The sequence below is a fragment of the Ictidomys tridecemlineatus genome, chromosome X (assembly GCF_052094955.1).
Source record: "Ictidomys tridecemlineatus isolate mIctTri1 chromosome X, mIctTri1.hap1, whole genome shotgun sequence".
Classification (NCBI taxonomy): Eukaryota; Metazoa; Chordata; class Mammalia; order Rodentia; family Sciuridae; genus Ictidomys; species Ictidomys tridecemlineatus.
Genome location: NC_135493.1, coordinates 21,920,821 through 21,947,247, shown reverse-complemented (window position 1 = coordinate 21,947,247; position 26,427 = coordinate 21,920,821). Strand labels below are relative to the sequence as shown.

The 26,427-nt window shown below is 36.7% G+C and overlaps 1 protein-coding gene across 5 annotated transcripts in view; it reads left to right on the top strand.

Annotated features, from left to right (window-relative positions):
• Ocrl (OCRL inositol polyphosphate-5-phosphatase) overlaps positions 1 to 26,427 on the top strand; it is a 66,317-nt gene that overhangs the window by 2,604 nt on the left and 37,286 nt on the right. For 2 of the 5 annotated variants that reach the window (XM_078034295.1, XM_040285218.2), the window contains exons 1-6: positions 5,583 to 5,903; positions 6,173 to 6,243; positions 10,572 to 10,651; positions 16,110 to 16,148; positions 25,795 to 25,905; positions 26,322 to 26,411. In XM_078034295.1, coding sequence (XP_077890421.1) covers positions 5,598 to 5,903; positions 6,173 to 6,243; positions 10,572 to 10,651; positions 16,110 to 16,148; positions 25,795 to 25,905; positions 26,322 to 26,411 — 697 coding nt within the window. In that variant the 5' untranslated portion in view covers positions 5,583 to 5,597. Of the gene's footprint in view, positions 1 to 5,582; positions 5,904 to 6,123; positions 6,244 to 10,571; positions 10,652 to 16,109; positions 16,149 to 25,794; positions 25,906 to 26,321; positions 26,412 to 26,427 lie in introns of those variants that run through there. The other 3 variants (XM_078034297.1, XM_078034296.1, XM_078034298.1) reach the window with 3 other exon arrangements.

The following is a 26,427-nucleotide window of genomic DNA, read 5'->3' as shown; positions in this document are numbered from 1 at the left end:
TGAAAGGGCTTTTGTAAGCTTGCCTTTGAAATTATTTGTCTGCATGTTGACTAATTTGATTTATAATGGCTGTGATTTATCCATAATAATTATGCAGATTTGAGAAGTGAGAAGTTCAAACCTAACCTAAAATATATTTTCAAACATATTGAGTCTTAGGACTAGGGATGTAGCTCAGTGGTAGAGTCTTGCTTAGCATGTATGAGGTCCTGGTTTAATGCCCAGCACCACAACAATCAATCAAACAAATATAGTGGGTTTTGAAATAAATTTAACGATTAATGAATATGGTGCACTATCTTATTTTGTGGCCATTTAAACAGTAATTATTTTTAAGTTTGTTAATTTCTTTTAGTTTATAGCCTTGTTATCTTAAAGATTCCAATTTTTTTGTTGTGATACTGGGGATTGAATTCAGGACCTTGAACATGCTAAGGAAAAGATTCTACACATTCTACTACTGAGCCACATCCACAAACCAAGGTCTTAATTTTTATTTTGTCTCTGAAATCTTAGTTTCTAGACACTTAGTGATTATGGCCTAATGGATAAAAGACAGGCATTGAGCACTCACTTAATCCCATGGGGGGGGGCGGTGACAAAGGTAATGAGATTTCTGTTTTCTTGAAGCTAAAGTTTCATTTATTTGCATTGTGTTTAGTGATCATTTAACTCTTTGCATTGGATTTTTGTTTTGGGAGATACCAGAAATTGAACCCAAGACACTTAACCACTGAAACCAGCTCCCCAGCCCTTTTTATTTTATTTTTTTATTTTGAGACAGGGTCTCACTAAGTTGGGTTGGCTTTGAACTTGCAATCCTCTTGTCACAGCCTCCCTAGCCATCGGGACTACAGGTGTGTGCCACCATGCCTGGCTAGATGTCTCTTATATACAGTCATCATTTCCTCTGGTAAAGACCTCAATTTTTAGCATCCTTACCTCAATATATTTCAGTTTCTACATAATCTCTTACTCTTCATTCAAGAAATATTTATTGAGTATCCACTGTATGCCAGGCATTACTTTAAGTTCTGACACTTGGAGGAAGACATATCTTGCCTTTTCTCTAAGCCAATTCCTCCATCCTCAGTTTGGATCCTTGCTTTTCTCAATTACTGGGAATGGGATTTTGCTTGAAACCTCTCACTTCTAGCATCTTAAAAGACCCTCTCTTTGCTGGCTCTTTTGCATTTGCTTTAAAGTGGCTTCAGGCTTTGTCAAGAACCTTTGTTTGACCCTTCTCACTAATTTACTTAAAATTGTATTATGAAAACAAATAACCTAATCAATAAATGGGCCTAGGAACTGAACACACTTTTCAGATGATGATATGCAATTAATCAAGAAATATATGAAAAATGTTCAACATCTCTAGCAATTAGAGATATGCAAATCAAAATTACTCCAAGATTTCATCTCACTCTAGTCAGAATGGCAGCTATTATGAAAACAAACATCAATAAGTGATGGCAAGGATGTGGGGGAAAAGGGCACACTCATACATTGCTGGTGGGACTGCAAATTGTTGCAGCCCATATGGAAAGCAGTATGGAGATTCCTTGGAAAACTGGGAGTGGAATCACCATTTGATCCAGCTATTCCACTTCTTAATTTATACCAAAGGACTTAAAAACAGCATACTACAGGGACACAGCCACATTGATGTTTATAGCAGCACAATTCACAATAGCTAAACTGTAGAGCCAACCCAGATATGTTTCAGTAGATGAATGGAAAAAGAAAATGTGGTATATATACACAATGGAATATTACTCAGCATTAAAAAAGAATAAAATCATGGCATTTGCAAGTAAATGGATGGAGTTAGAGAATATAATGCTAAGTAAGCCAATCCCCAAAAAACAAATACTGAGTGTTTTCTGTGGTGTAAGGTGGCTGATTCATAATGGGGATGGGGACCTTGGGAGGAATAGACGAACTTTAGATAGGGCAGAAGGGAAGGGAGCAGGAATGGGGGTAGGAAAGGCAGTGGAGTAAGACAGACATCATTACCCTAACTACGTATATGAAAACATGAATGGTATGACTCTACTTTGTATTCAACCAGAGACATGGAAAATTGTGCTCTATTTGTGTAATATGAATTGAATTGCATTCTGTAGCCATATATAACAAATTAGAATAAATTAAAAAACAAAAAAGTATATTTTGCTTCTTTTTTAATTTCTAAACTTCTTCAATATGTGGTCTCCTATTTCCATTTTCTCATGACACAGCCCCTCCCCACCCAATTCCTTTTATTCTTGCTTCTATCCTCATGGCTTATTATTATTATTTTTTAAAATTTTTAGTTGTAGGTATACACCTACAACTAAAATATCTTGATTAAACTGAAATATCTTTATTTCATTTTTATGTGTTGCTGAGGATCAAACCCAGTGCCTCATGTGTGCTAGGTGAGCACTCTACCACTGAGCCACAACCCTAGCCTGTGGCTTATTATTTTTTTTAGAAAAAAATTTTAGTTGTAGATGAACACTATACCTTTATTTATTTATTTATTTATCTGTGGTGCTGAGGATCGAACCCAGTGCTTCACATGAGCTAGACAAGTGCTCTATCACTGAGCCACAACCCCAAGCCCCACATGGCTTATTGATAATACACATTGAACAGTCTCCAGTAAACTCCCTGACTCATCCAAAAAAGTTTCTTGAGCCCTATTTTCCTTGGCCTATTGTCAGCATTTGACACTACTAACCCTCTCCCATAGATATATTCTTTATTTTTTATTTCATCAATTACAAACAATTCTAATTCAGGAAAGCACACAGAATAACATAACCGATAAACATACCTAACACCAAGTTTTAGCAAATCTTGCAACATCAACTTTCAGATTGTTGCAAGAAATAAATATTACAGATGTAGTTCATATTCCCCGTATAATCCTCAATCTCAGTCTTCTAACCCTTCCTTAAATTTGATGGTTGTGCCCTTCATGTTTTAAATTTGGTCATTATATATCTATGTAGCCACTGGCAATCAATGATATTTTCAAACTTATAAATATTATATAGTATATGTTTTGCAATTTGCTTTCTGCTCATTGTTATATTTTTGAGATTTAACTGTTACTACATATACCTCGAACTCATTCATTTTAATTTCAAAATAATATTTAACTTCATCAATACCATGGTTTATTTATCCATTCATATGCCAATAAGTATTTAATTTGCTTCCTTTTTGAGATTACAAATAATATAGCAATGAACATTATTTTCTTTGTCATTTTGTGCACAGAGATTAGAGTTTTCCCAGGGTCTATACCTAGAAATGGAATTTGTGAGTTGAAGGGTATTAAATTCTCAACTTTATTAGACATTTTTATATTGCTGTTCACAGCAATTCTACCAACTTATACTCCTTCTAGCATCATATTAGAGATCTATCTGTTCAACATCCTCAGAAACACTTGGTGTTATCTAACTTTAAAAGTTTTTGCCAAATCAGTGGTTGTGGAATGATCTCATGATTTCATTTTTAAATTTCCCTGAACAGTAATATAGTTAATTATCCTATCATGTCTTTATTAACCATTTGGGTTTCATTGACTATGAATTGCTTATTCATACATTTAGTCAATGTTCCTACTAGGTTTCTTTCCTTTTCTAACTTATTTATCAGAGTTCTTATATAACCTGAATACTAATTCATTCTTTTTGTCAATATTTTTCTAGCATCTACTTTACTCTAGGAATGGTTCTAGGCACTGATAACAAAACAGACAAAACTATTTACCCTCATGGAACTAATGTCCTAGTGGAGGAAGTTAAATGACCAACAAGACTGATAAAAAAATTAGAATAGTGGATAGTGATAAATCCTTTGAATAAAAATAAACAGGGAAGAAGGATAGGGAATGTATTTGTGGAACTAGAAAGAGGGGATTGTTGATTTGTTATTTTAAGTAAAGTGGTCTAGGAAGACCTCACTGACAAAAGTGACATGTCAGCAAAGAGCTGAAGAAGATGAGAGTGCAGCCAGAGTAAACAGAAAGTTCAAAGGCCCTGAGGCAAGAGTGTGCCTGACAAGTCCTAGGAAAAGCAAGGAGCCAGTATGATTAAGCACAGCAAGTTGGAAGGAGTGGAGGGAGAGCAAGTCAGAAGGTGATGACAGATATATAGGACCTCATAGATTACCCTTTGTTGAAAAATATCTTCTCCCACTCTGTGGCTTGTCACGAAACACATCCATTTTGAAATTTAATATAACTGAAGGTATCATTCTCACTCTCTATTTCAAGATCATAAAAATATTCTATTTTCTTTTTCTTTGTTGGGCAGTGGGATTACAGGGCCTTGTGTATGCCGTCACCAAGCCCCCTACCATTTTCTTCTGAAAGTGGTAAAGTTTTGCTTTTAACATTTAGACCTTTTAAACTACCTGGAATTAATTTTCCCTCTATGATTTGAGTTAGGGATCTAATTTCATAACTTTCCATATGAAAAATCTGTAGTCTCTTGCTGGGTGCAGTGGTGCATCCCTGAAATCCTGGTGACTCAAGAGGCTGAGACAGGAGGATCGGATCATGAGTTCAAAGCTAGCTTCAGCAAAAAGCAAAGCACTAAGCAACTCAGTGATACCCTGTCTCTAATAAAATACAAAATAGGGCTGGGGATATGACTCGGTGGTTGAGGGCCCCTGAGTTCAATCTCCAGTACGCCTTCCCCCCAAAAAATCAATAGTCTCACTACCATTTAGTGAATAATCCATCCTCTCCCCACTGATCTGAAATGCCACATATTTTGAATATCAATTTTCCATATATGTGCAGATCTGTCTTGAGGCTCTGGATTCAGTTCTATTGGTCTATTTCCATATTACATGTTTAATTATATAGGTTTAAAGTCAGTTTTGATATCTAGTTAAGTATAGATTCTGGAGCAAGTGTATAAAACAATTGAAGCATTGTTTTGGGAAGAATATTTTTGTGGCTGTCAACAAAGTAAAAAAGTCAAAGGGGAGATTAAAGCCAATAGAATTTATTCAGGAAAAATGCAGCAACCCAGATAGGACATCAAGGGCTTACAATTAAGTGATAGCAGTGTGAAAGGAGAGAAAAAGGATCAAAAAGACATTCCAAAGAAAATATTAACAAGGCTTCTTAACGGTTTGGATACAGAGATTAGGAGAGGGAAGAAAGCATGTGGTTTTGAGGTTTCAAGGCTGGGTGGCTGTCTGAAATGATGAACTTGTTTTGTCACACAGTGTTCTTTTGACAAAGTGATATATTAGGTAAGAGGTCTAGGTCAGGGATATATACTGGAACTTTGCTTGCTTAGAGATGACCCAGAGGGAATGCAAAGAAGGAGCAAAGGTCTGAGGTTTGAGAAATATTTCAATTTAGGAGTTGGAAAAAAGAAGAGGAAGGGTAGAATACCTGATAAGTGAGAAAACCAACACAGTACATCATAACTTTAATAAGGGTGTTTTTTCTTTTGTTTTTGGCTGTATGATGCGGATTATATTGGTCCAACATGTTTGAGTTCCCTCATAGGTATGGCCGTGTTCTCTTTCTATAGAATTTTCAAAGTCCTCTGGTGCATTTGAAATATATTCCTTGCTGGATGTGGTCAAGAAGCCCCCAATCCCTTGGGTCACTGGCTGTAGTTCCCCATGTTGGCCGCAGGGGGCGGAATCTGCGGCGGCCTGGAAAACTGGCTGGGGCGCAAGGCGCCGCTCTCTCTCTGGTCAAGCTCTCGCCTCCCGGCTCCCAGCTCCGACGCGGAGCTGTTTCAACGCGCAGCAGAGGCGGGTTGGTGTCAGGACGCTGGAGGCAGTGTCGTTGGAGCCACCCGCAGTCCGCAGCCCCACTAACTCTGCAGGCCTCCGGGATGGAGCCGCCGCTCCCAGTCGGAGCCCAGCCCCTTGCTGTATCCGCCTAAGAGAAAGGGGGAGGGGAGGCCGCAATGGGCCGGGGGTGGGGGTCTGGGGGACTGCGGAACACCGCAGGGCGGGGGCGCTACGAGGCCCTGAGGCTGAACATAGCAGGGGAGAGGGCCAGCACCGGAGGCGACGTTTGCGGGGGATGGGGAAGGACGGTCAGGGGGGCGGGAGACTCCCACCGCCCCACAACACGTTTCCCCTGCACAGCTGCCCTTCTGAAAAGAAGACCCTTGACTAGCGCCTGCATACTATCGAGGGTTTGGAGATGAAGGGTCCTCTCCGGGAGCCCTGCGCCCTGACCCTAGCCCAGAGGAACGGGCAATATGAGTAAGTAACCACCTGATTCCCACAGAATGGAGCCTTCCATTACCTCCCAAGCTTTACCCGCGACGGGCCACCCACCGGCCTCCCACTGAGGCCACGCGGGCAACAGGTTCATGCCCCAGGTGTGAAGTGTGAGTGCTCTCTAACCACAAGGCTTTGTCCCCAAGTTGGAGATTGCTCCCGGCAGTATGGTTCAGTGGAAAGACTCAGTGGGCAGGGTAGCAGGAAGCCTGGGTTCTTAGTTCCTGCCCCTGCAACTGATGTATGTTGTGTAACCTTGGGCAAGTCGATAGGCTTTTTTTCTGCTCCCCAGTTTTCTCATCAGTTGAATAAAAAAATCAGCTGCCTTGCTTTATAGCCTTTGGAGGTATATCTGGGGAATAATAAATGCAAACGTTTACAAAAGTAAAGGTCTATGGAAATGCTGCATTGTAAATGTTACAGACTTGTCTTAATCCCATTCAACTGGTTCCTCCAGTCCCCCCACCCTTTTACTCCACTTGTTTGAAGGCATATTCATTAATTCAGTAGTGGGTTAGTGTCATCCAGTAACTGCCTTACTTGACTATTGGGAAGAAAAGGTAATGAAACATGTAGAAATATAAATTATATTTGGCATTCTGTCAGTGAGTGCTACTTCCCATTTGCCCTGAACATAGGAGTTCAGTATATACTGTTGACTTATTGAGCAAACGATCATTTTGATGAACTATCACCATAGTTATTCATCTTACTCCCTTGCCACTAACTCTTCATCTTTAAACTATCCATGATGACCATTACATTGTCATAGGGCCCTATCCCTGTATGCTCCCAGTCCACTTCCCTTGGTTGTTCACTGGTTTCTTAAAATCACATATTTTCACGGTTTAAAAATGGATAATCAGTTAAATCTTTATGTCTCCTAATATTGAATTCTTCATAAAAACTATTTTCTCAATCCCTACTTTTTAATCCTCTATTTATGCAAATTTATGTAGAAGAAATTCCCTGTAGCCTAGCCTGCACTTAGCTAAAACTATTGGTGCCACTATAATTGGACTTCAACTGGTTCTATGAAGTAGCTATTTCCTAGGTTTTGCTTGGTCAATTCTGTTGATGTGAGAAATTCATGCTGTTTTTCCCAGATTTTGTCAAATCCTTGAAGACCGACCAGTGTAATAAAACTAAATTCAACAGGAAAGTGAATTGAAGAGTGAAATACCACTTCCACCTCTAGAGTTTAGAATGGAGTGGAAAGATGTGACCTTTGGGCAAACCAGTAAATTTTTTTTGTGTCTTCTGTAAAAACAAAATTGCAAGTGATGAATAGAATAGCTACATTGTTGAAATGATCATAACCAAATATGTAGTCTCTTGGTTTAGTAGGTTTGGAACTCCATTCAGCCAATAAAGAGTGAGCAGTTGGCCTGGACATAAGTGCCTCATCCTATCTGGGCTCTTGTACTAAAAGAATATCTCAACTTGGAGGGGTAGTTCTCCTGACTATTTGTGTCCTCCCCACAGAGTAATTGAATTCTTGAGTTCTAATTTTGTTAACTTATGAGAATGTAGCAACAACTGACAGTTGCTTTCTTCATATGGGCAAGATACTGTTTAAGGCACTTTGTATTAATTAGTTAATTTAACTCATAATTTTATCATCATCACTCCCCCCTTTTTTACAAATACAGGAATTGAGGCACAGAGAGGTTATCACTTGTTCACAAGAAGTATCATAGCTGAGATCTGAACCTGTGCAAAATATTTCAGAATTACATTGAGAAATAATTTACTGGTGACACCTAATGCCATAATACCATCTATAATCCTCAAATTATTTTATCTTAAGTGCCTTCTCTGGCTTGGGTGTCCAAAACTTTTTGCTTTTTTTCCATTTTATTCTGGGATTTGAAACCTGTCTTAATCTTTAGATCTGTGGTTCCTACTATCAATGATAGAATAAATTTACTTAGAGACCAATTATGAATAATTTTTTTAACTAATCATACACCAAGATTCACTTTTTCAAGGCTAATAGTTTATGAGAGAACCTGTTATTTGACCTTTATTGAACAAATCTTAGGGATAATGCTGGGTTGGCATTCATAATTTGCCACTTTTTTCTGTTTGAGAACTCCTAAGTTTCTATTTCTATTGTTTTGCCATATGCCTATGTATGTATTTTTTGTGGTACTGGGAATTGAACCCAGGGATGCTCTACCACTGAGCTAAATGACCAGAACTTTTTATTTTTAATTTTGAGATAGGATCTCACTAAGTTTCCCAAACTGGCCTTGAACTCTTGATCCTCCTGCCTCAGCTTCCTGTCACTGGGATTATAGGCATGTAACCCTCATCCACCTATGTCTATTATTTTGAATCACTCTGTAAATGAATAATTATGTTTCAATAGATTTGTATGCTTCTCCCTTGCTACAATTTATTTAGTGGTTAACATACAGTGTATATTCAATAAATGTTTGTGGAATTCACTTAAATTCTCAGCTTATATTTGTTTGTGGTGTTTTTAAATAATAATAAAGCTTAACTGCGGAGAGTTAACCTTTACTACTGATGATCACCACCTTTTCTAATTTTCATATTTTGAGATTCTAGTGGTTTGTATTCATCTTCCTCAAAATAAGCTCTTCTTCCTTGACCCATGTTTCTTCTCAGCCTTTTATCTAGTTTTGGGTTTCTCTCTGGGTTTATAGGACTCTGTTCAAACCACAGACTTTCTAAGTTGAAAGAAGCCAGCCCCAAATTCCTGCAATCACTTTAAAATATAAACTCTTATAAATTAGGTAGACAGTATCAAAGCAGAAAAACATCATTAATACTTGTATTTCCCTTAGTTCTATTTAAGCAATTTCCCTGTGTTATCCCCTTCAGAGTTGACACATCTGAAAAAAATCCCCAAACAAGAATAAATCCCTCATAAAGTCAAATAAATAGAAAATAAGGCCTTCAAAACAATGACATTTTTAATGTTGGAAGTTGAAGAGTTATATTTAGAAATTCGCCTCTGTTTATATCTTAATTAAACTAGTTCACTTTCTCAGCCAGTATTTATTGAGCATATGTTAGGCTGCAAACAAAATAGAATATGATAGGATCCTTGCTTTCAAGGAGCTCAAATCTTTGAGTAAGTGCTCAATTAGAAGGGCAAGTAAGTTGGGCATGGTGGCACATACAGATAATCCCAGCCGCTGGGGAGGCTAAGGCAGGAGGATCACAAGTTCAAGACTAGCCTCAGCAACTTTAGCAAGGCTAAGCAACTTATTGAGACCATGTCTCAAAATAAAAAAAAAAGGGCTGAGGATGTAGCTCAGTGGTTAAGTGCCACTGGGTTCAATCCCTAGTACAAAACAGGACAAGAAAAGTGGATAAGGCCACTTGTTCTACTTGTGGTTGTCAAAGAAATCTTCACAGAGGAGGTGATATTTGAGCTGGGTCTCAGGAAAAAAAAAAGAAGAGTGTTCCAGGTAAAAAGAATTCCTGAAGAGTGCTTGACTTTGGAGAAGCTAGTTAATATTCAGAATGGCTGTTTACTCAGTAGTTTATGCCTTTATTCTTGGCCACTAATGATAAGTAATAAGTGAAAATTAGTATTTTAGGAGTACAGGTGGACTTAGAAGTCTTTCATTTCACCTGGGGAGCCAAGTTCAATCATGTTTACATAGAAATACCAGCATGAAACTGGAAACCAGAGTAGAAACACGGGGGATGTGAAGGCAATCTGGTTTTGACATCTGGTATGTTGGTCACTGGAGTTATTTTGACTGATCCAGCTGATTGGGTACCCCTTCATATTCCTCTGTGAACCTGCATGTTTGTTTGAAGAGAGAACCATTCTTTGGTATAAAAAAAAACATAGGGATGAAATTTGAAAGCTAATGTACCACTTTTGAAATTTATTAATTTAACACATGTGTCTTTAATGTGCCAGACTCTGTGTTAAATGCTAGAAATACTGTGATGAAAAGACAGCTGTAGCCACCACCATTGTGTAGTTTACATCTAGCTATCCATTCTTCACTGGTATGCACACTCTGAAGGTATATACTTTGTACTTCATGCTCTTAAGTCTGTGCACCATTTTTAGGACATAAAATATTATATGTTCTTTATGGCATATAGGACTCTATGGGTGTTCAGATATTGATCACCATAACATCCTTTAACCCCAGAGAAGTATCTAGCTGTTATGTTGCTCAGATCCAGGGAACTAGATGAGGAAAATCTAATAAATGCAGATTAGATTTGTATACCAAGTCCAAACAATATTTTGTTGTTAAACATTTGGATTTTTCAGTAGCTATTCATTGATGCATTTTTCTGTTTCCTAGGTTAATAATCCAGTTGCATGAGAAGGAACAGCATGTCCAAGATATCATTCCTATAAATAGCCACTTCAGATGTGTTCAAGGTACTAGCTTTAATTGCTTAGCTAGTTTTATGTTTTTCCTTCATTGTTATTACATTGTATATGCCATACAAATTTAAATTTGTCACTGCAAGTAAAATGAAATATATTACTCTTTGCATAACAAGTTTACCTTACTAATCTACCACTGAGAAGATAAGTGATTTGTTTAAGAGTGCTGAAGGGTTAATATTGAAACATGTATAGATACCTACAGCTGTTTCCCTAGCTGGGATTAGAAATGTATGTTGTCTATTACCTGTGTAGGTAGTCTTTTGTGTTTACTGACCTATATGTAGATTTAAAATGAAATACTTGGCTTAATGGACACTCAGCTCATTATAAAGTATCAAGGTCATTTGGAGTCACAAATATTCAGTACTTTGTTCCCAATTTGAAATTAAGACATTTGGCAATATGCCTTGCCAAACTGTAATACCTTACACTCCAATGCTGATTCCCAAAACTTAACGTTGGTAAATCAGAAGAAAATCAACTCTGGAGAGGAAGTATTTGGCTTTCCGCCCTCAAATATGGGGACTGAGCACAGAAAATCTGTTGTTTCATCTGTTACAATGAAACTCCAAAATTGGGAGATTTGTGTAGGATGTGTTACTTCTGTCATCTCATGTTGCTTTAGAAAGGGAATTGATTACTTGAGAAGAAATGCATTATGTTTCCATCATGTCCAGTGGTTTTATCAGGCAGAAGTATTCTCTATCAATTGTAGCTTCTTGGAAAGCTTTAATCCTACCTTGCATAGATTCTTTATATTGACTTTTTAAAAATCAAAACAGTAATATATGGGTATATACATAGATATATACACATATACTGTTTAAATATAATATATATGGTACACACACAAACACACACTCTCTGAAGTTTGGAAAGAACAGAACAACATAAAGAAAATGAGTCACGTAAATTTCCATCCTTGAGACAAATGCCTAGTATTTTCCTTTTTTTACGCATATAACCTTCAGGGTAAGTGGGACTTATCTTTTAAATATTTTTGTCTGTCCATATGCAATTATTATTATGAGTGCTTTCCATGCTATTAATGGCTATATACTATTGTTTTGAAAAATGTAATTAATCTCCTGTGATTGACATTTGGATTATTTTTCACTAATATATATGGTAATGTGATGAAAATCTTTTTATATAAATTTTTATGCACATTTTATTTTCTCAAGATTTATTCTTCTGGGCTGGGGATGTGGCTCAAGTGGTAGCGCGCTCACCTGGCATGCATGCGGCCCGGGTTCGATCCTCAGCACCACATACAAACAAAGATGTTGTATCCACTAAAATCTAAAAAATAAATATTAAAAAAAAAACTCTCTCACTCTCTTTTTTTAAAGAAAAGATTTATTCTTCTAACAGAAAATAGCAGGTGTGACTTTTAAAATTATTATTTTTTTAATTTGGTCTAATTAGTCATACATGACAGAGTGCATGTTTACACATCATACATAAGTGGAATATAACTTCTCATTCTTCTGGTTGTACATGATGTAGAATTATACTGGTTGTGTAATCATATATGCACATAGGGTAATAATGTCCTATTCATTCTACTATCCTTCCTACCCACATACTCCTTCCCTTCACTCCCCTCTGTCTACTCTCAAGTATCTCTATTCTTCCCTAGCCCTCCCCTTATTGTGAATTAGCATCTGCATATTAGAAAACATTCTAACTTTGACTCTTTGGATTGGCTTATTTCCTGTAGCATGATATCCTCCAGCTCCATCCATTTACCAGCAAATGCCATAGTTTCATTCTTTTTTAAGGCTGATTAATATTCCATTGTGTATACATACCACATTTTCTTTATCCATTCATCTACTGAAGGGTATCTAGATTGGTTGCACAATTTAGCTATTGCAAATTGTGCTGCTATAAACATTGATGTGGCTGTGTCCCTATAGTATGCTGTTTTTTTAAGTCCTTTGGGTATAAACTGAGGAGTGGGATAACTGGGTCAAATGGTGGTTCCATTCCCAATTTTCCAAGGAATCTCCATACTGCTTTCTAGATTGGTTGCACCAATTTGCAGTCCCACCAGCAATGTAAGAGCATGCCCTTTTCCCCACATCCTTGCCAACACTTATTGATGTTTGTATTCTTAATAGCTGCCATTCTGACTGGAGAGAGATGAAATCTCAGTGTAGTTTTGATTGCCATTCCTCTAATTGCAAGAGATGTTAAACATTTTTTCATATATTTCTTGATTGATTGTATATCATCTTCTGTGAAGTGCGTTCAGTTCCTTAGCACATTCGTTTGTTTTATGGTGTTAAGATTTTTGAGTTCTTTATGTATCCTGGAGATTAACATCATCTGAGATGCATTTGGTAAAGATTTTCTCCCATTGTAGGCTTTCTCTTCACGTTATTGATTATTTTCTTTGCTGTGAAGAAGATTTTTAGTTTAATTCCATCCTGTTTATTACTTCTTGCACTTTAGGAGTATTGTTAAGGGAGTCAGTTCCTAAGCTGACATCTTGGAGATTTGGACCTACTTTTTCCTTCTGTTAGGTGCAGGGTCTCTGTTCTAGTGCCTAAGTCTTTGATCCACTTTGAGTTGAGATTTGTGTAGTGTGAAAGATAGGGGTTTAATTTCATTTTGTTACATATGGATTTCCAGTTTTTCCAGCAGTGCCTTTGTCTAGTATGAGATAACTGTTATTCATGTGAGTTTGTCTCTGTGCTTCTATTCTGCACCATTAGTCTACATGTCTGTTTTGATGTCAGTACAATGCTGTTTTGTTACTATAGCTCTGTAGTGTAATTTAAGGTCTGGTATTGTAATGCCTCGTGCTTTACTTTTTTTGCTAAGGATTGCTGTGGTTATTCTGGGTCTCTTATTTTTCCAAATGAATTTCATGATTACTTTTTCTGTTTCTATGAAGAATGTCATTGAGGTTTTTTTTTAATAGGAATTGTATTAAATCTGTATAACACTTTTGGTAGTATGGCCATTTTGATAATGTTAATTCTGCCTATCTGAGAGCATGAGAAATCTTTTCATCTTCTAAGCTCTTCTTCAATTTTTTTCTTTAGGGTTCTGTAGTTTTCATTGTAGAGGTCTTTCACCTCTTTTCTTAGGTTGATTCCCAAATATTTTTTTTTTGAGGCTACTGTGAATGGGATCATTTTCCTAGTTTCTCTTTCAGTGAAACACATTTGATTTATGGCTTGTTAATTTTATATCCTGCTACTTTGCTGAATTAATTTTTAAAATATTTTTATTTGTAGTTGGACACAATATTTTAATTTTATTTATTCATTTTTATGTGGTGCTGAGGATCAAACCCAGCACCTTGCACATCCTAGGCAAGTGCTCTACCACTGAGCCACAACCCCAGCCTCTGAATTCACTTATTCTACAAGTTTTCTAGTGGAATTTTTTGAGTCTTCTAAATATAGAATCATGTTGTCAGCAAATAGTGATAATAGCAGGTGTGACTTTTAAGATGGTATTTTGAAAAGAAAAGACAGTATTAAGAATTAAAAATACCTTTAATAGTTTCTACATTGTCTAGAAGAGTGAAGTCATAGCCATTGAGCCTGCCCTGTGTGAGTGAGACATATTAAGCAAGGTACCTGCATACCATAGTAAGTTGCTGTGGTTGCCTCACTTTTCAAGTTGTATCTCTGCACAGAAAAGTAAAAGAACTTGACTTCACAATGTATCCTATTTGTTTTTTACCTTTTTTACTGCTTCTAGGAACTCGTTTAGCCTGTTTCTCTTAGTATTGTTTTTAATAAGAAGCAGACGGCCAGATTGTAGTGATGCTTCTTGGGATCTGGAAAATATGAGCAAGCATACACCATAGTTCCCCATGGAAAAAATGTCTTGTTCTTAAGTTTTTACTTCCTATCTATTTGGAAAGCTGTAAATGCTCAGGTTTTACAGAACTAAAAGTTACCAAAGAATAGCCATGAACATGTAATACCTATGTCCTGATGTCCAATTTGCTTCATCATTGTAGTAATAGTGTTGAAACTTCATTGTAATACTAAACAACTTGGCTCTTTCGAAGTTACTCCTATTGTACCTGAACAATGAAGCTAAATATAAATTGAGTCTTGTGAAGAAGCTAGAAAAGTCTGAGGCTACTCCATCTTATCAGCAGAGAACCAGGCTAATCCCAAGGAGCTAGTACCCAAGGTTCAGTTAGCTAGGAGATTCTGGTAGGGACTGTTGGTCAAATCCAGAGAAGTCAAAGAGGAAGTAATAAGTTGTATGTAGACACTAGAGGCAAGGAAAGCCTTTGAGAGCAAAGAGAACTCTGAAATTTCAAACTGCTTTGTGCTAGTTTTTTTCTTCATTGACACATAATAATTGTATATATTTAAGGGGTACTGTGTGACAATTTGACACACGTATAAAATGAGTAATAATCAAATCAGTAATTAGTATTTCCTTGTGTTAGAAACCTTCCAACTCCTCTCTTCTAGTTATAATAAATTGTTACATTAAGTAGTCATAGAGCACTAGAACTTACTCTTCCTTTCTTACTGTACTTTAGGACCTGTTATCCAGCCTCTCTATCCCTCCTCTCCCTATCCTTTCTAGCCTCTCATGACCATTATTCTACTTCACATTTATAGGAGATCAACTTTTTTGGCTTCCACATATAAATGAGAACATTCAGTATTTGTACTTCTGTGCCTGTTTTATTTAACAAAATGCCTTCTGATTCCATTCATGTTGCCATGAATGAGAGGATTTCATATATTTTATGGCTGAAAAATATTACATTGTGTATATACACTACATTTCCTTTATCCATTCTTCACTCCATGGATACCTCAGTTGATTCCATATCTTGGCTATTGTGAATAGTACTCAATAAACATAGGAATGCAAGTGTTTTATACTTCTTGTTAGGCGTGGTAGGCATTGGAGCCACAAGTGTGAACTTTAGATATTCTCTGCTACTCTACTTTTATATAGGGTGGGAGCAGAAGTAATGAAATCACTGGGAAATTTTCAAAGACTGTATCTGAGTTGAGAAAATAATTCAACTTGAGGCCTGCAGAGTCGGTCACTCCTTGGCTTTTTATAATAAGTATCTAAAGGACACACATTATATTAAATCAGTATGTTATAGTTGAGGGGAATTAAACTTGTGTTCATTTGAATTAGCATTGTGTTATATTCCCTATTATTAATTTGTCACTCTTAATTTGCTTTGAGGAGCTTCATTTAGTACTTATTCATTTCATTTTTCTCTTAGTTAAATTGATCAAGTCGTTAGAACCTAGTGCTACTAATATTCTTTTTGAAAAAAAATGCTCAACAAAAAAGGAATTTTTAATGTGTTCTAAAACTGAGGAGTAGTGACTGAGAGAAGCAGTTATTTAGTTAGGCGTATACTTCCTTCCTTTGATTGTGATGAATGATTTTATCTTCCCTTATCCTGTTCTTTTTCCCCCCCTCTCAGAAGCAGAAGAAACTCTTTTGATTGACATCGCTTCAAACAGTGAGTATCTTTCTGAATGAAGTTGACTTTCATTCAATAAATATTTATTTGAATGCTCACTGTATTTAAGATATCTTTTTTGGGTACATTTTCTATTTTACCATCTTATCCTATAGTTTACATTTTCTTAAGACAACCATAAAAATTAGCAATTGTCTTCCACAAACATTTAGGCTGAGTCTGAAGAAAAGCATGTGACTGATAAGAATCTTTACAGAAATTGAAAGTATGGTTTGCTTTTCTAATGCTGAACTTCTTTGAGCTACCAGTATTATTGCTATTAGTTTAATCATTGCTGTGGAAACTGATAATTGTAGGAAGGGCTAGTAAAATGTTTTTTAAAGCACTTAAGGTTTATGGATGTTTTTTTGATTACTTAAACTGCTTTATGTTTTAAGGTTTTCTCCTGCTCTCGTTATTTTTTACGTTAAATGATAGTGTTTTCATTTATCTGTTATATTATTTGGGGAGGCTACAGAATCCCTTCAATTGCTTCTCTAGGCATTCTTTTTAATTCTTAAAATAATTTTGGTCTTTTATTTAAGCCTCAGCCCCTCAAGGCATCCCTTTATCAGAGGGAACATGGTCTTCCTTTCCACTGTTTCTGTTCTCTCCTTTTTATCTGTTTGAAGCAAGTCATCATCGACTTTCTGTGCAAGCTGTTCTTTGTTTATCATCTAATTGTACTGTGTTATGGAGAGGAGAAAATGAGCACTTGACTGCTACTGTGACTGCTGTGTGGTTGCTATGGAAAAAGAGTATCTGACCACATGAATCTAAATCAAATGGTTGTCTTATCTCTTGGTTGAGTCCTTGGATGAGTGGGACTTGGCACTTAGCTTGGGGGTACAGGTTATACATAATTTTGTTTAGATGCAGTTACTCCCCTGGGCACTATTAATTTGTACTAAATGATTTAGGTAGGCTTTTTCTAGTTTGGGTTTTATTGTTCTTTCCTTTAATCATGGACTTTGGAAATCTTAAAGACTGATCCTGAAATTCTAAGTAAACCCAGCTGCTGGCTTTTGTCACAAGATTTAAAAAGAAAACTCAATATCTATGTTTTATTGTACTTAGGCAGGAGAAGACAAAACTAAGAATAAAAAATGGAAAATCAGAGGAAAGGCATTTATACAGGGACTGATATTGCTGTTGAAATAAGATATTAAAATATCCTGTTCTTGATGTAGAAAGGTATTTGATCCCAAACTGAGACATTAAAATGAGCTGTACCTTTTCTCTTATAAACACTGAATTTATGGCATTGGTTTTGTTGTAACTTCTTCTACATAGAAATTGGTCATTCATTTCTGTGTAGAGTTCAAGTTACTGGATCATAGCAGTAATACAATTAAGTGACCAATTATAAAGTCTTTTGGTATCTCTTCCTATTTAGTAATGGGCTTCATACATAAACGCTTAGAGCATTCAGTGTATTAAAGAAGGAGGACCCTGAGTTTATCAGATAGGTTTGATTTTAGTGTAAATATGAATTTCCCCATTGTCTGGTTATTGGAATTAAACACCTTTTTCCATATTTTTATTGGTGCATTATAATTACACATAATGGTAGGATTTGTTATGTATTCATACTTGCACACATTAGAAACTTTACATGTTTTTTCTGATTATAGAGTTAATGTATCTTCATTATGTATAATTTATAAAATCAGAAAAGTTTAAAGTATCAAATTAAAATTATTGCCTGCAATCTAGAGATAATCATTGTAGTTAACATTTTTTATATATTTTATTCTGGTATTTTATTTATATTTTTGCATAATTGGAATCCTTATATATAGTTTTTGTTGTTGTTTTGTGAGGGTTTTTTCACAGTGGGAACTGAACCCAGGGCTTTTTGCATACTAAGCATATGCTCTACTACTAAGCTATACCCCCAGCATTTTACATACAATTTTTATCCTGCATTTTAATTGAATATTATATTGTGACACTTCCCATGTCATTTAAGCTTATTTTAAGACATCATTTTAATGACCAGAATTTCACCATATATATGTCAAATATATGTATTTATAAAGATGTTATTAAATTAACATATTTATAAAATAAAGTCACTGTCAGGAAACATGGTACATCTCTCTATTTGGTCCTGTTTTATATTTTTCAGTAGAATTTTGTAATTTCTTCAATATCACATTTTTAGGTTAAATTTTTATGGTAGATTTTGTTTGCTGCTTTTATGAATCAATTTTTTCTGTTCTCTTCCAGTTGTGTGTTATTAGTATACAGAACAAGTAATGAGTTGTAGAAACTTAGCTTTTATCTGTCCATTTCACTGTTGATTTAGTCAGTTTTTTTCACATCTGTAACCAAAAGATCTGACAAGAACAATTATAGAGGAGGAAAAGTTTATTTGTGCTCACTGTTTCAGAGATCTCAGTCTATAGATGGACAACTCCATTGCTCTAGGCCAGAGGTGAGGCAGAACATCATGGCAGAAGGCATGGCAAAACAAAGAAGTTCAGGACATTACCAGGAAGCAGAGAGAGAGAGAGAGAGAGAGAAAGGCATCCTCTCATCACATACAAAAGGCACACCCCAGTGACCCACCTCCATCTGCAACCTACGTGCCTACAGTTGCCACCCAGTTGATCCCTATCAAGGGATTAATGCACTGATTAGGTTAAGACCATAAGGCATCATTTTAACTCTAAGCTTTCTTGCATTGGCCCACACGTGAGCTTTTGGGGGACAACTCATATCTAAACCAAAACAACTGTATTTTTACTACACTTGGTTGTTTGGTTTTTTTTCATTTTGGTAAATAGCCTTAATCATCTGTAAATTATAATTAAGTCTCTTTTCTATTAGCTATAACTGAGTTTTGGTTCATGTCTCAATACATCAGTGGCATTTTAGGAGACCAGTATTAAATCCTTATAAATACACCCCAAATTCCATGAGAATTGCTTCGGTGGTGCTTCACAGTTAGGAACATTTTTGCCTGTTGATTTATCAGTTTTTTTTTAAACAAAGCCTATATTAAGAAATTCCATTTATTTCAAGTTTGTGTGTTCTTTATTTTTTGTTAGAGAAAATAACTTTTATTATTGAATAAGCATTAAAACAGAATGTGATGCACATTACAGAGGATTAGCTAAGAAACTACAAACACCGAAATAAATCTCACTCGTTTATATATCCAAACAGATACAACCCATGATGCACATTTGCAAGATAAACAATAACTAATTTTCAAGAAAGAGAACTTGATGGTATCACATATGACACACAGTTCGTGCTAATTTTACCTGGTAGTTTGAGTGACTATCTGCATTATTTGACTGACTTTATCCAGAGGAAAAATAAATTTCCCATATTTTTATTGGAGGGGCTAGCTTTGCAATTTGGAGCAAAGTTCCCACAAAAGTTAGACTCAAAGACATGGCTCCTTCTTGGTCATATTGTGTGTTCTTTAAAAATCATGTATGTATACTGAATTTCATTAAATTTGTTTTCATTATTTTATGGAGATGGTTATATTTTCTTTGTTTTTCTTACCTATTAATGGACTGTATTATACTAACAATGTTTTTTGTTTGTGTGTTTGTTTGCCATCCTGGGGATTGAACCTAGGGGACTCTACCACTATGCTATACCCACAGTTCTTTTTATTTTATTTTGAGAGATTGTCTCATTAAATTGCTCTGGCTGGCCTTAAACTTGTGATCCTCCTGTCTCAACCTCCTGAGTAGCTGGGATTACAAGTGTCCAACACTTTGCCTGGCTACTCTACTAATTATTAGTATTACCCTTCCTAATTTATTATTTAACAAATATTGTTGAGTATCTTCTATTTGCCAGGCATGGTTGTAAGAGCTTGAATCATCAGAGCACAATATAGATAAGGTTAGTTCTCCTGCTTTGGTGGTTCTTATGTGATATTTGGTATGACAGCCACATAGATGCCTATAATTCATTAATCCCTTCCATAAAAGTATGAATACATTTTATGGCTAGGCACTGTGCTAGCTCTAGTGATTTAGCAGAAAACAAGAAAATCTTGATAAATTGTAGATTTTAATACAGGAAACAGGCTTTAAACTGATAAGGTACAGACATTAACATGATTGCAGTTTTGATAAATACTGTTAAAAAAAGGTATAAAGAATATGTAAGAGGGATAACTAGATTAGGAAGGGTAGCTAGGGAGGGACTCTTTGAAGAAGACATTTAAAGTGAGAGCAGGGGGGCCAATAACAGACAGATGCATACAGGAGAGAAAAAAGTATTCCAGGTAAACCAAGGTGGGAAGTAGATTCACAGTTTATTTGAAGTAAAAGATGACCAGTATGCCTGGGCTTCAGCAGAAGGCAAAACAGGCTAGAGCCAGATGCAGCTGAATCTTATAAGCCATACTGTTGAATCAGCATTTTTAGGTTTTAAGAAATGAGAAGACAGCAACTTGGGAGGTCAAGACAGGAGGATTGCAGGTTTGAGACCAACCTCAGTAACTTAGCAAGACTCCTTCTCAAATTTTTTTTTTTTGTGTGTGAACACTTGTTTTCATTTAGTTAGGTAAATACTTGCATGGAGACAACTTTATAAGAAACTCTTGAACTGTTTTTCCAAAGAAGTTGCACACATATTGAATCCCACATTGATTTCTAAGAATTCTATTTACTCTGAATTTTAAATTTTTTTTTAATATTTATTTTTTAATTGTAGTTGGACACAATATCTTTATTTTATTTTTATGTGGTGCTGAGGATGGAACCCAGGGCCTCACATGTGCTAGGCGCACGCTCTACCGCTGAGCCACAACCCCAGCCCCTTTACTCTGAATATTTACCAGCATTAATAATAGTTGGATTTTTTGACATTTAGCTCTCTCTTCTAATTTTGCAGTAGTATTTAATTGTTGTTTTAATTTTCATTTTCCTAATGATAAATGATGATGAGTATCTGACATGCTAATCTGCTCTCCCTATATCTTCTTTTTAAAAAATTTGTTCTAATCAGTTATACATGACAGCAGAATGCTCTTCAATTCATTGTACCCAAATGGAGCACAATATTTCACTTCTCTGGTTCTTTTTTTAATATTTTATTTTTTAGTTGTAGATGGACACAGTATCTTTATTTTATTTTTATGTGGTGCTGAGGATCAAACCCAGGGCCTTGCATGTGCTAGGCGAGCACGCTACCGCTGAGCCACAACCTCAGCCCCACTTCTCTGGTTCAAGACCCCTTTTTTAATTAAAAAAATCCCAGCAGCTTGAGAGGCTGAGGCAGAGGATCATGAGTTCAAAGCCAGCCTCAGCAACTTAGGGAGACCCTCAGCAACTTAGCATGACCCTGTTTCTAAATAAAATACAAAAAGGAATGGGGATGTGGCTCAGTGGTTAAGTACCCATGGGATCAATCCTCAGTACACCCCCCCCCAAAAAAAAAGAAAGAAAGAAATGATAAGAAAGTGACGGATTTTATGCTGAGGTGTCATAATTTTCATAGAAACAGAAAGACAAGCTAGTTGGGAGACTTTTTCAGTAGTATAAAGTGGAAGTATAGTGGCAATAGATATGGAGAGAAATAGAGCTGATAGATGTATATGGAGGTAAAATCAATAGAAATTGGTTTGGGCATAGGAGTGACAGGAAGAGAAATGTCAAAGATGAATTCCAGGTTTCTGGCATGAATGTGGATGATGGTACCCATCATTTGCATAGACATGTTACAGAAAGAATGAGTTTTCCTTTGAGAGAGTGTCATGAATTCAGATTTAGCTGGGTTTAGTTGAGACAGTTGACTGTAGATGATAAACTGGCAGCTAAATGTATGCATCTGAAGCTCAGAAGAAAGATTTGAGCCACTAGCACATAGATAATATTCAAAATCATGTGATGGCTGGTACCATGGTGCATGCCTGTAATCCCAGTGGCTCAGGAGGCTGAGGCAGGAGGATCTCGAGTTCAAAGCCAGCCTCAGCAACTTGGTGAGGTCCTAAACAACACTGAGATCCTGTCTCTAAACTGAATACAGGAAAAGACTGGGAATGTGACTCGATGATTAATGACCCTGGATTTAATCCCCGGTACCAAAAAAAAAAAAAAAAAAAAGAAATGAGAGGGCTGAGGATGTAACTTAGTGGTACACTGTTTGCTTAGTACTGGTTCTATCCCCATACTGGAATTCCAAACAAAGGTGGTCTTGGTAGGAAGAAGTTTCTTTCTTGTCAGAAAGGAAAGGAGTACAATATATAGTTTTCCAGGTGATGGCTTCTTTTTTCTGAAAAATGAGGTGAAACAATCTGCTTAGAATGAGAGGGCATGAGAAGAGAAGATAAATGAGAAGGTGAAATAATTATTCCAGGTAGTAGTGGAAGACTAGTGACTGTGGAAATGGATTGCCTCCTAGGATAGAGGGCCTCATTAAGGTTGGCAATTAAGAATTTATAATGATAGCGTGTGAGTGTATACACATTTGTGTTTACTATCTGTGGTTGCTCAGTTATAAGAATAGAGAAGGCAATTAGTTGGGTTTCTGAGAGTTGGAATTTGGTCAGGTGGTGCCTTGGGTGACCATGGGTAAGGCAGTTGTGGGTTTTTGGACAGTGAGAAAGTGGAAGAATCAATGCGCTGGAGGTTCCCATGAGGGTAAAGAACAATTACAGTGGGGATGGGGATAATGAGCAAGTAAACCAGAAGGATTAAGAGGTCGGCTTAGGATATTTGTCATTGTGGGTGTTTTTTTTTTTTTTGGCGGGGTGGTGGTGGTACTGGGGAATAAATCCAGATGAACCCAGGGATGCTTTGCCACTGAGCTGCATCCCTAGCTCATTATTATTGTTGTTGTTGTTGTTATTATTTTGAGACAAGCTCTCACTGAGTTGCTTAAGTCCTCACTAAGTTGCTGAGGCTGGCCTCAAACTTGCAATCCTCCTGTCTTAGCCTCCCAAATCTCTGGGATTATAGGCATGCACCACCAAGTCCAGCTGGCATGGGATATTTGAATTAGAGATTTATGAAATGGTGATGTTTCTATGATTAAAAAAAATCCAGGGTTTAACTGACGGAGTCCCAGTAGGGACTGAGGGAGTGGTGGCTGAGATAGAGAGGGAAGGCCATTGGATGAAGAAGTTGAAAGTGTCCACAGGGTTTTCTGTGGTAATTTTAAAGAGACCCAAAATAATGGTAGGAGTTTCAGAAAGGAAAAGATCTTACATATTGAGTATTAAATTCTAGATTCCGAGGTTTTTAAGAGGTGGTGGATGGTCTTATAGAGGAGGAAAGGCAAGAAGATGATTCAATCCAATGGGTAAGCACCAAAGGAGAAAGGGTTTTTCCCGAGGAAGGAGAAGATGAAATGGTTTGGAGGTGGTATTACAACAAATAAGGACACCAACTTTAAATTCCAGCCAGTGTAAGCCCAACAAGGTGATACGTGCCTATAATCTGTGTGTGTTTGTGTTCGTTCCATCAGGTGTGAAAGAATATAAACAGCCTCCCCTAAGAGGACCACAGTTTGCAGTTGACTCTGATTTTCAATCTGGATACACAGTAGAATCACCTGGGGAGTGTTTTTAAAAACTGCCAGTGCCTGGGATTTATGACCAGAGATTGTTTTAATTGTGTGGGGTGAGGTCCACATGTCAATATTTTCTAAAATGCCTCTGATTATTGTAATGCATCCATGATTGACAGGTACAGGGAATGTTTAGATGAAATTGAAGATATAATAGGGATTGCTGTTCACGGAGGGCCTGAAGAGCTTTGGAAAGGGAAGAGAGTAAAGGCCAAGTTATGGGATAATTTGTGCTCTTTTCCAAGAAACATGGTGAGAGAGTACCCAGTGATATTTTATAAGCAATTTCTGGCTATTAAGTAGGTCAGTTTTATATTTTCTAAAATACATCTTTCAAGATTTGTGGGAGAAAGAAAATGTGTTTTCTTGTTCTAAATTTCTATCTGGTAGAAGCTGCTCCTTTTAAACTATTTTGAATAAAAAATTATCTGAGAAAGGGAGGACTTAGTATGCCCTAAAGGAGTTTTCCTCTGTATCTTCAAGGCTGCTCCTAATTGACACTCTATTCATTCTCCTTCCTTTGTTTTCCTCCTTACAGGCACCCTCATTAATTTTCTTGTCTCTGTCTGGTCCATTTGGATGCCTTCTTTCACATTTTTCTTGATTTTTTTCCTTTTTTTTCTTCTTCTGATCAGTAATTTAATTTTCCTTTTAAAAACTCATTATATGAAAATAGAAACAACAACAACAAAAAATTAGAGGACAAAAGAGAACCAAAGGTTCAGAAGTGAATTTCCAAAACACACACACACACACACATACACACACATACAAAAAAAAAAACACCTAGGATTTTCTTTTCATTTCATTTCCTTTGCAATTTACAAGTATGGAAGAGTCCAGTTCAATACTTATTTATTAAATGCCTTTTGTCTATAAAATCTGACATCACTGTCACCAGAATAGTTTGCCTGGGGTTTTCTTAGTTTTAACCTTGAAATGTTGAATTGTAGGATGTTGCTTAGTCCCAGACAATCCTGAGACAGTTGGTCACAGTAGACCATGGAAAGTATTGGGTAACCTGTATATGCAGCCTGCCCTTTGTCCTTAAGGAGCTCATAGTTGGGGGGGGGGCAGGAATCAGCATACCTAGTCAATTTGTTAGAATAAGAATGTAGCAGGGCGTGGTAGCTCACTCCAGTAATCCCAGTGGTCCAGAGGCTGAGGCAGGAAGATGGAGAGATCAAAGCCAGCCTCAGCAATTTACTGAGGCCCTAAGCACTTCAGTGAGACTCTTTTCTCTAAATAAAGTACAAAAAAGGGCTGGGGATCTGACTCAGTGGTTGAATGCCCCTGGGTTCAATACCCAGTACCAAAAAGAAAAAAAAAAAACAGAATGTAAACCAGTAAGTATATAGTTTTCCTGACTCACTATATCCAAATAGTTAACTTAAATAATAACTATGGGGCATCAGAAAGAGGAAGATGTTATACCCATAAAACATTAAAGCCCAAGGTAAATTTGTGTCTAGTTGGCTATATTTGGACCAAGCCTTTCCTGGACATAGATCATTATATTGCTTTTGTAAGTTCATGCAAAGCATACATTTTTCAGTTGAGAATGAGATATAGATGCTTCTTTTCCACATACTTTAGGCCAATTCCACTATTTTTAATAAGTTCATAAATTTAATTTACCCTGAACCTATAAACAACCATTCTATTTCCTTTATCCTCTTCATGCTTCAGATACTCTTACTGTATTATCTGCATTTGAAATGGTAGGAATTTTCTCTTATGAATAAGAGGAGAGTGATTGAGGAATTTATCTTTTCCTAGAATTTGGACATTTCTGCATTGTCATCTGAGAGAGAGATCAGGTTTTAGTGCTTCTATCTCTAGATCTGGCTGATCTTTTTTTTTTCTGGCTGATCTTTAACACAGTTGTCATCCCTGAGAATACTGTCTTCTTCCCTTAGGCTTCCCTTCTTGATTCATCCCCCACCACCACACCAAATCCCTTGTACATGTGCTTCCTATGTTAGAGGTCTGGAATCTTTTGATCTGGACTTTCTGATAACCTTGTAAGTTGAGAATATGATCTCAACACAGTATTGTATCCTATGACTGTATGTGTTTGGATTTCAATTCTTTTTAGGTGGCTGCAAAATTCGGGTTCAGGGGGACTGGACCAGAGAGCGCCGCTTTGAAATCCCTGATGAGGAACATTGTTTAAAGTTTCTCTCAGAGGTCCTTGCTGCTCAGGAAGGTAACACAAGACTCAGTAATTTTCTATTATTTTAATGGGAGTGAAATACTGACATGTTGGTTCAGAGGCAAGTGGCCTTTAGCAAAGTGCCTCACCCTTGAGCCTTTATAGTTAATTTTTTTCTTCAAGAATGAACCCAGGAATAAGTTAGGGAACTTGTCTATTTAGCTATAAGGGCACTGAGCCAATTTCTAGAACCTTCAGTGTTATGTCATGCAGTTTATCACACAATGCAATCTTCCTTCTGCCCCCAGATGACCTTAAAGCTGCCCTTGTTTCCTTAGTCTCTTCTATTACTTTAAGAAATTGTGCTGGCCCTTGCATTTGAGGAGTGTTGAGTGAATTGCTTTTGCTTATGATAAATTTCATTCAGAGCCTGGTTCTCCAGTTTCTGACAATGACCCTTATCTTTCCAGCTCAGTCACAGCTTCTTGCTCCAGAGCAAAAAGACTCATCTAGCTGGTACCAGAAATTAGACACTAAGGACAAACCTTCTGTTTTTTCAGGTACTGAAAGGATTCT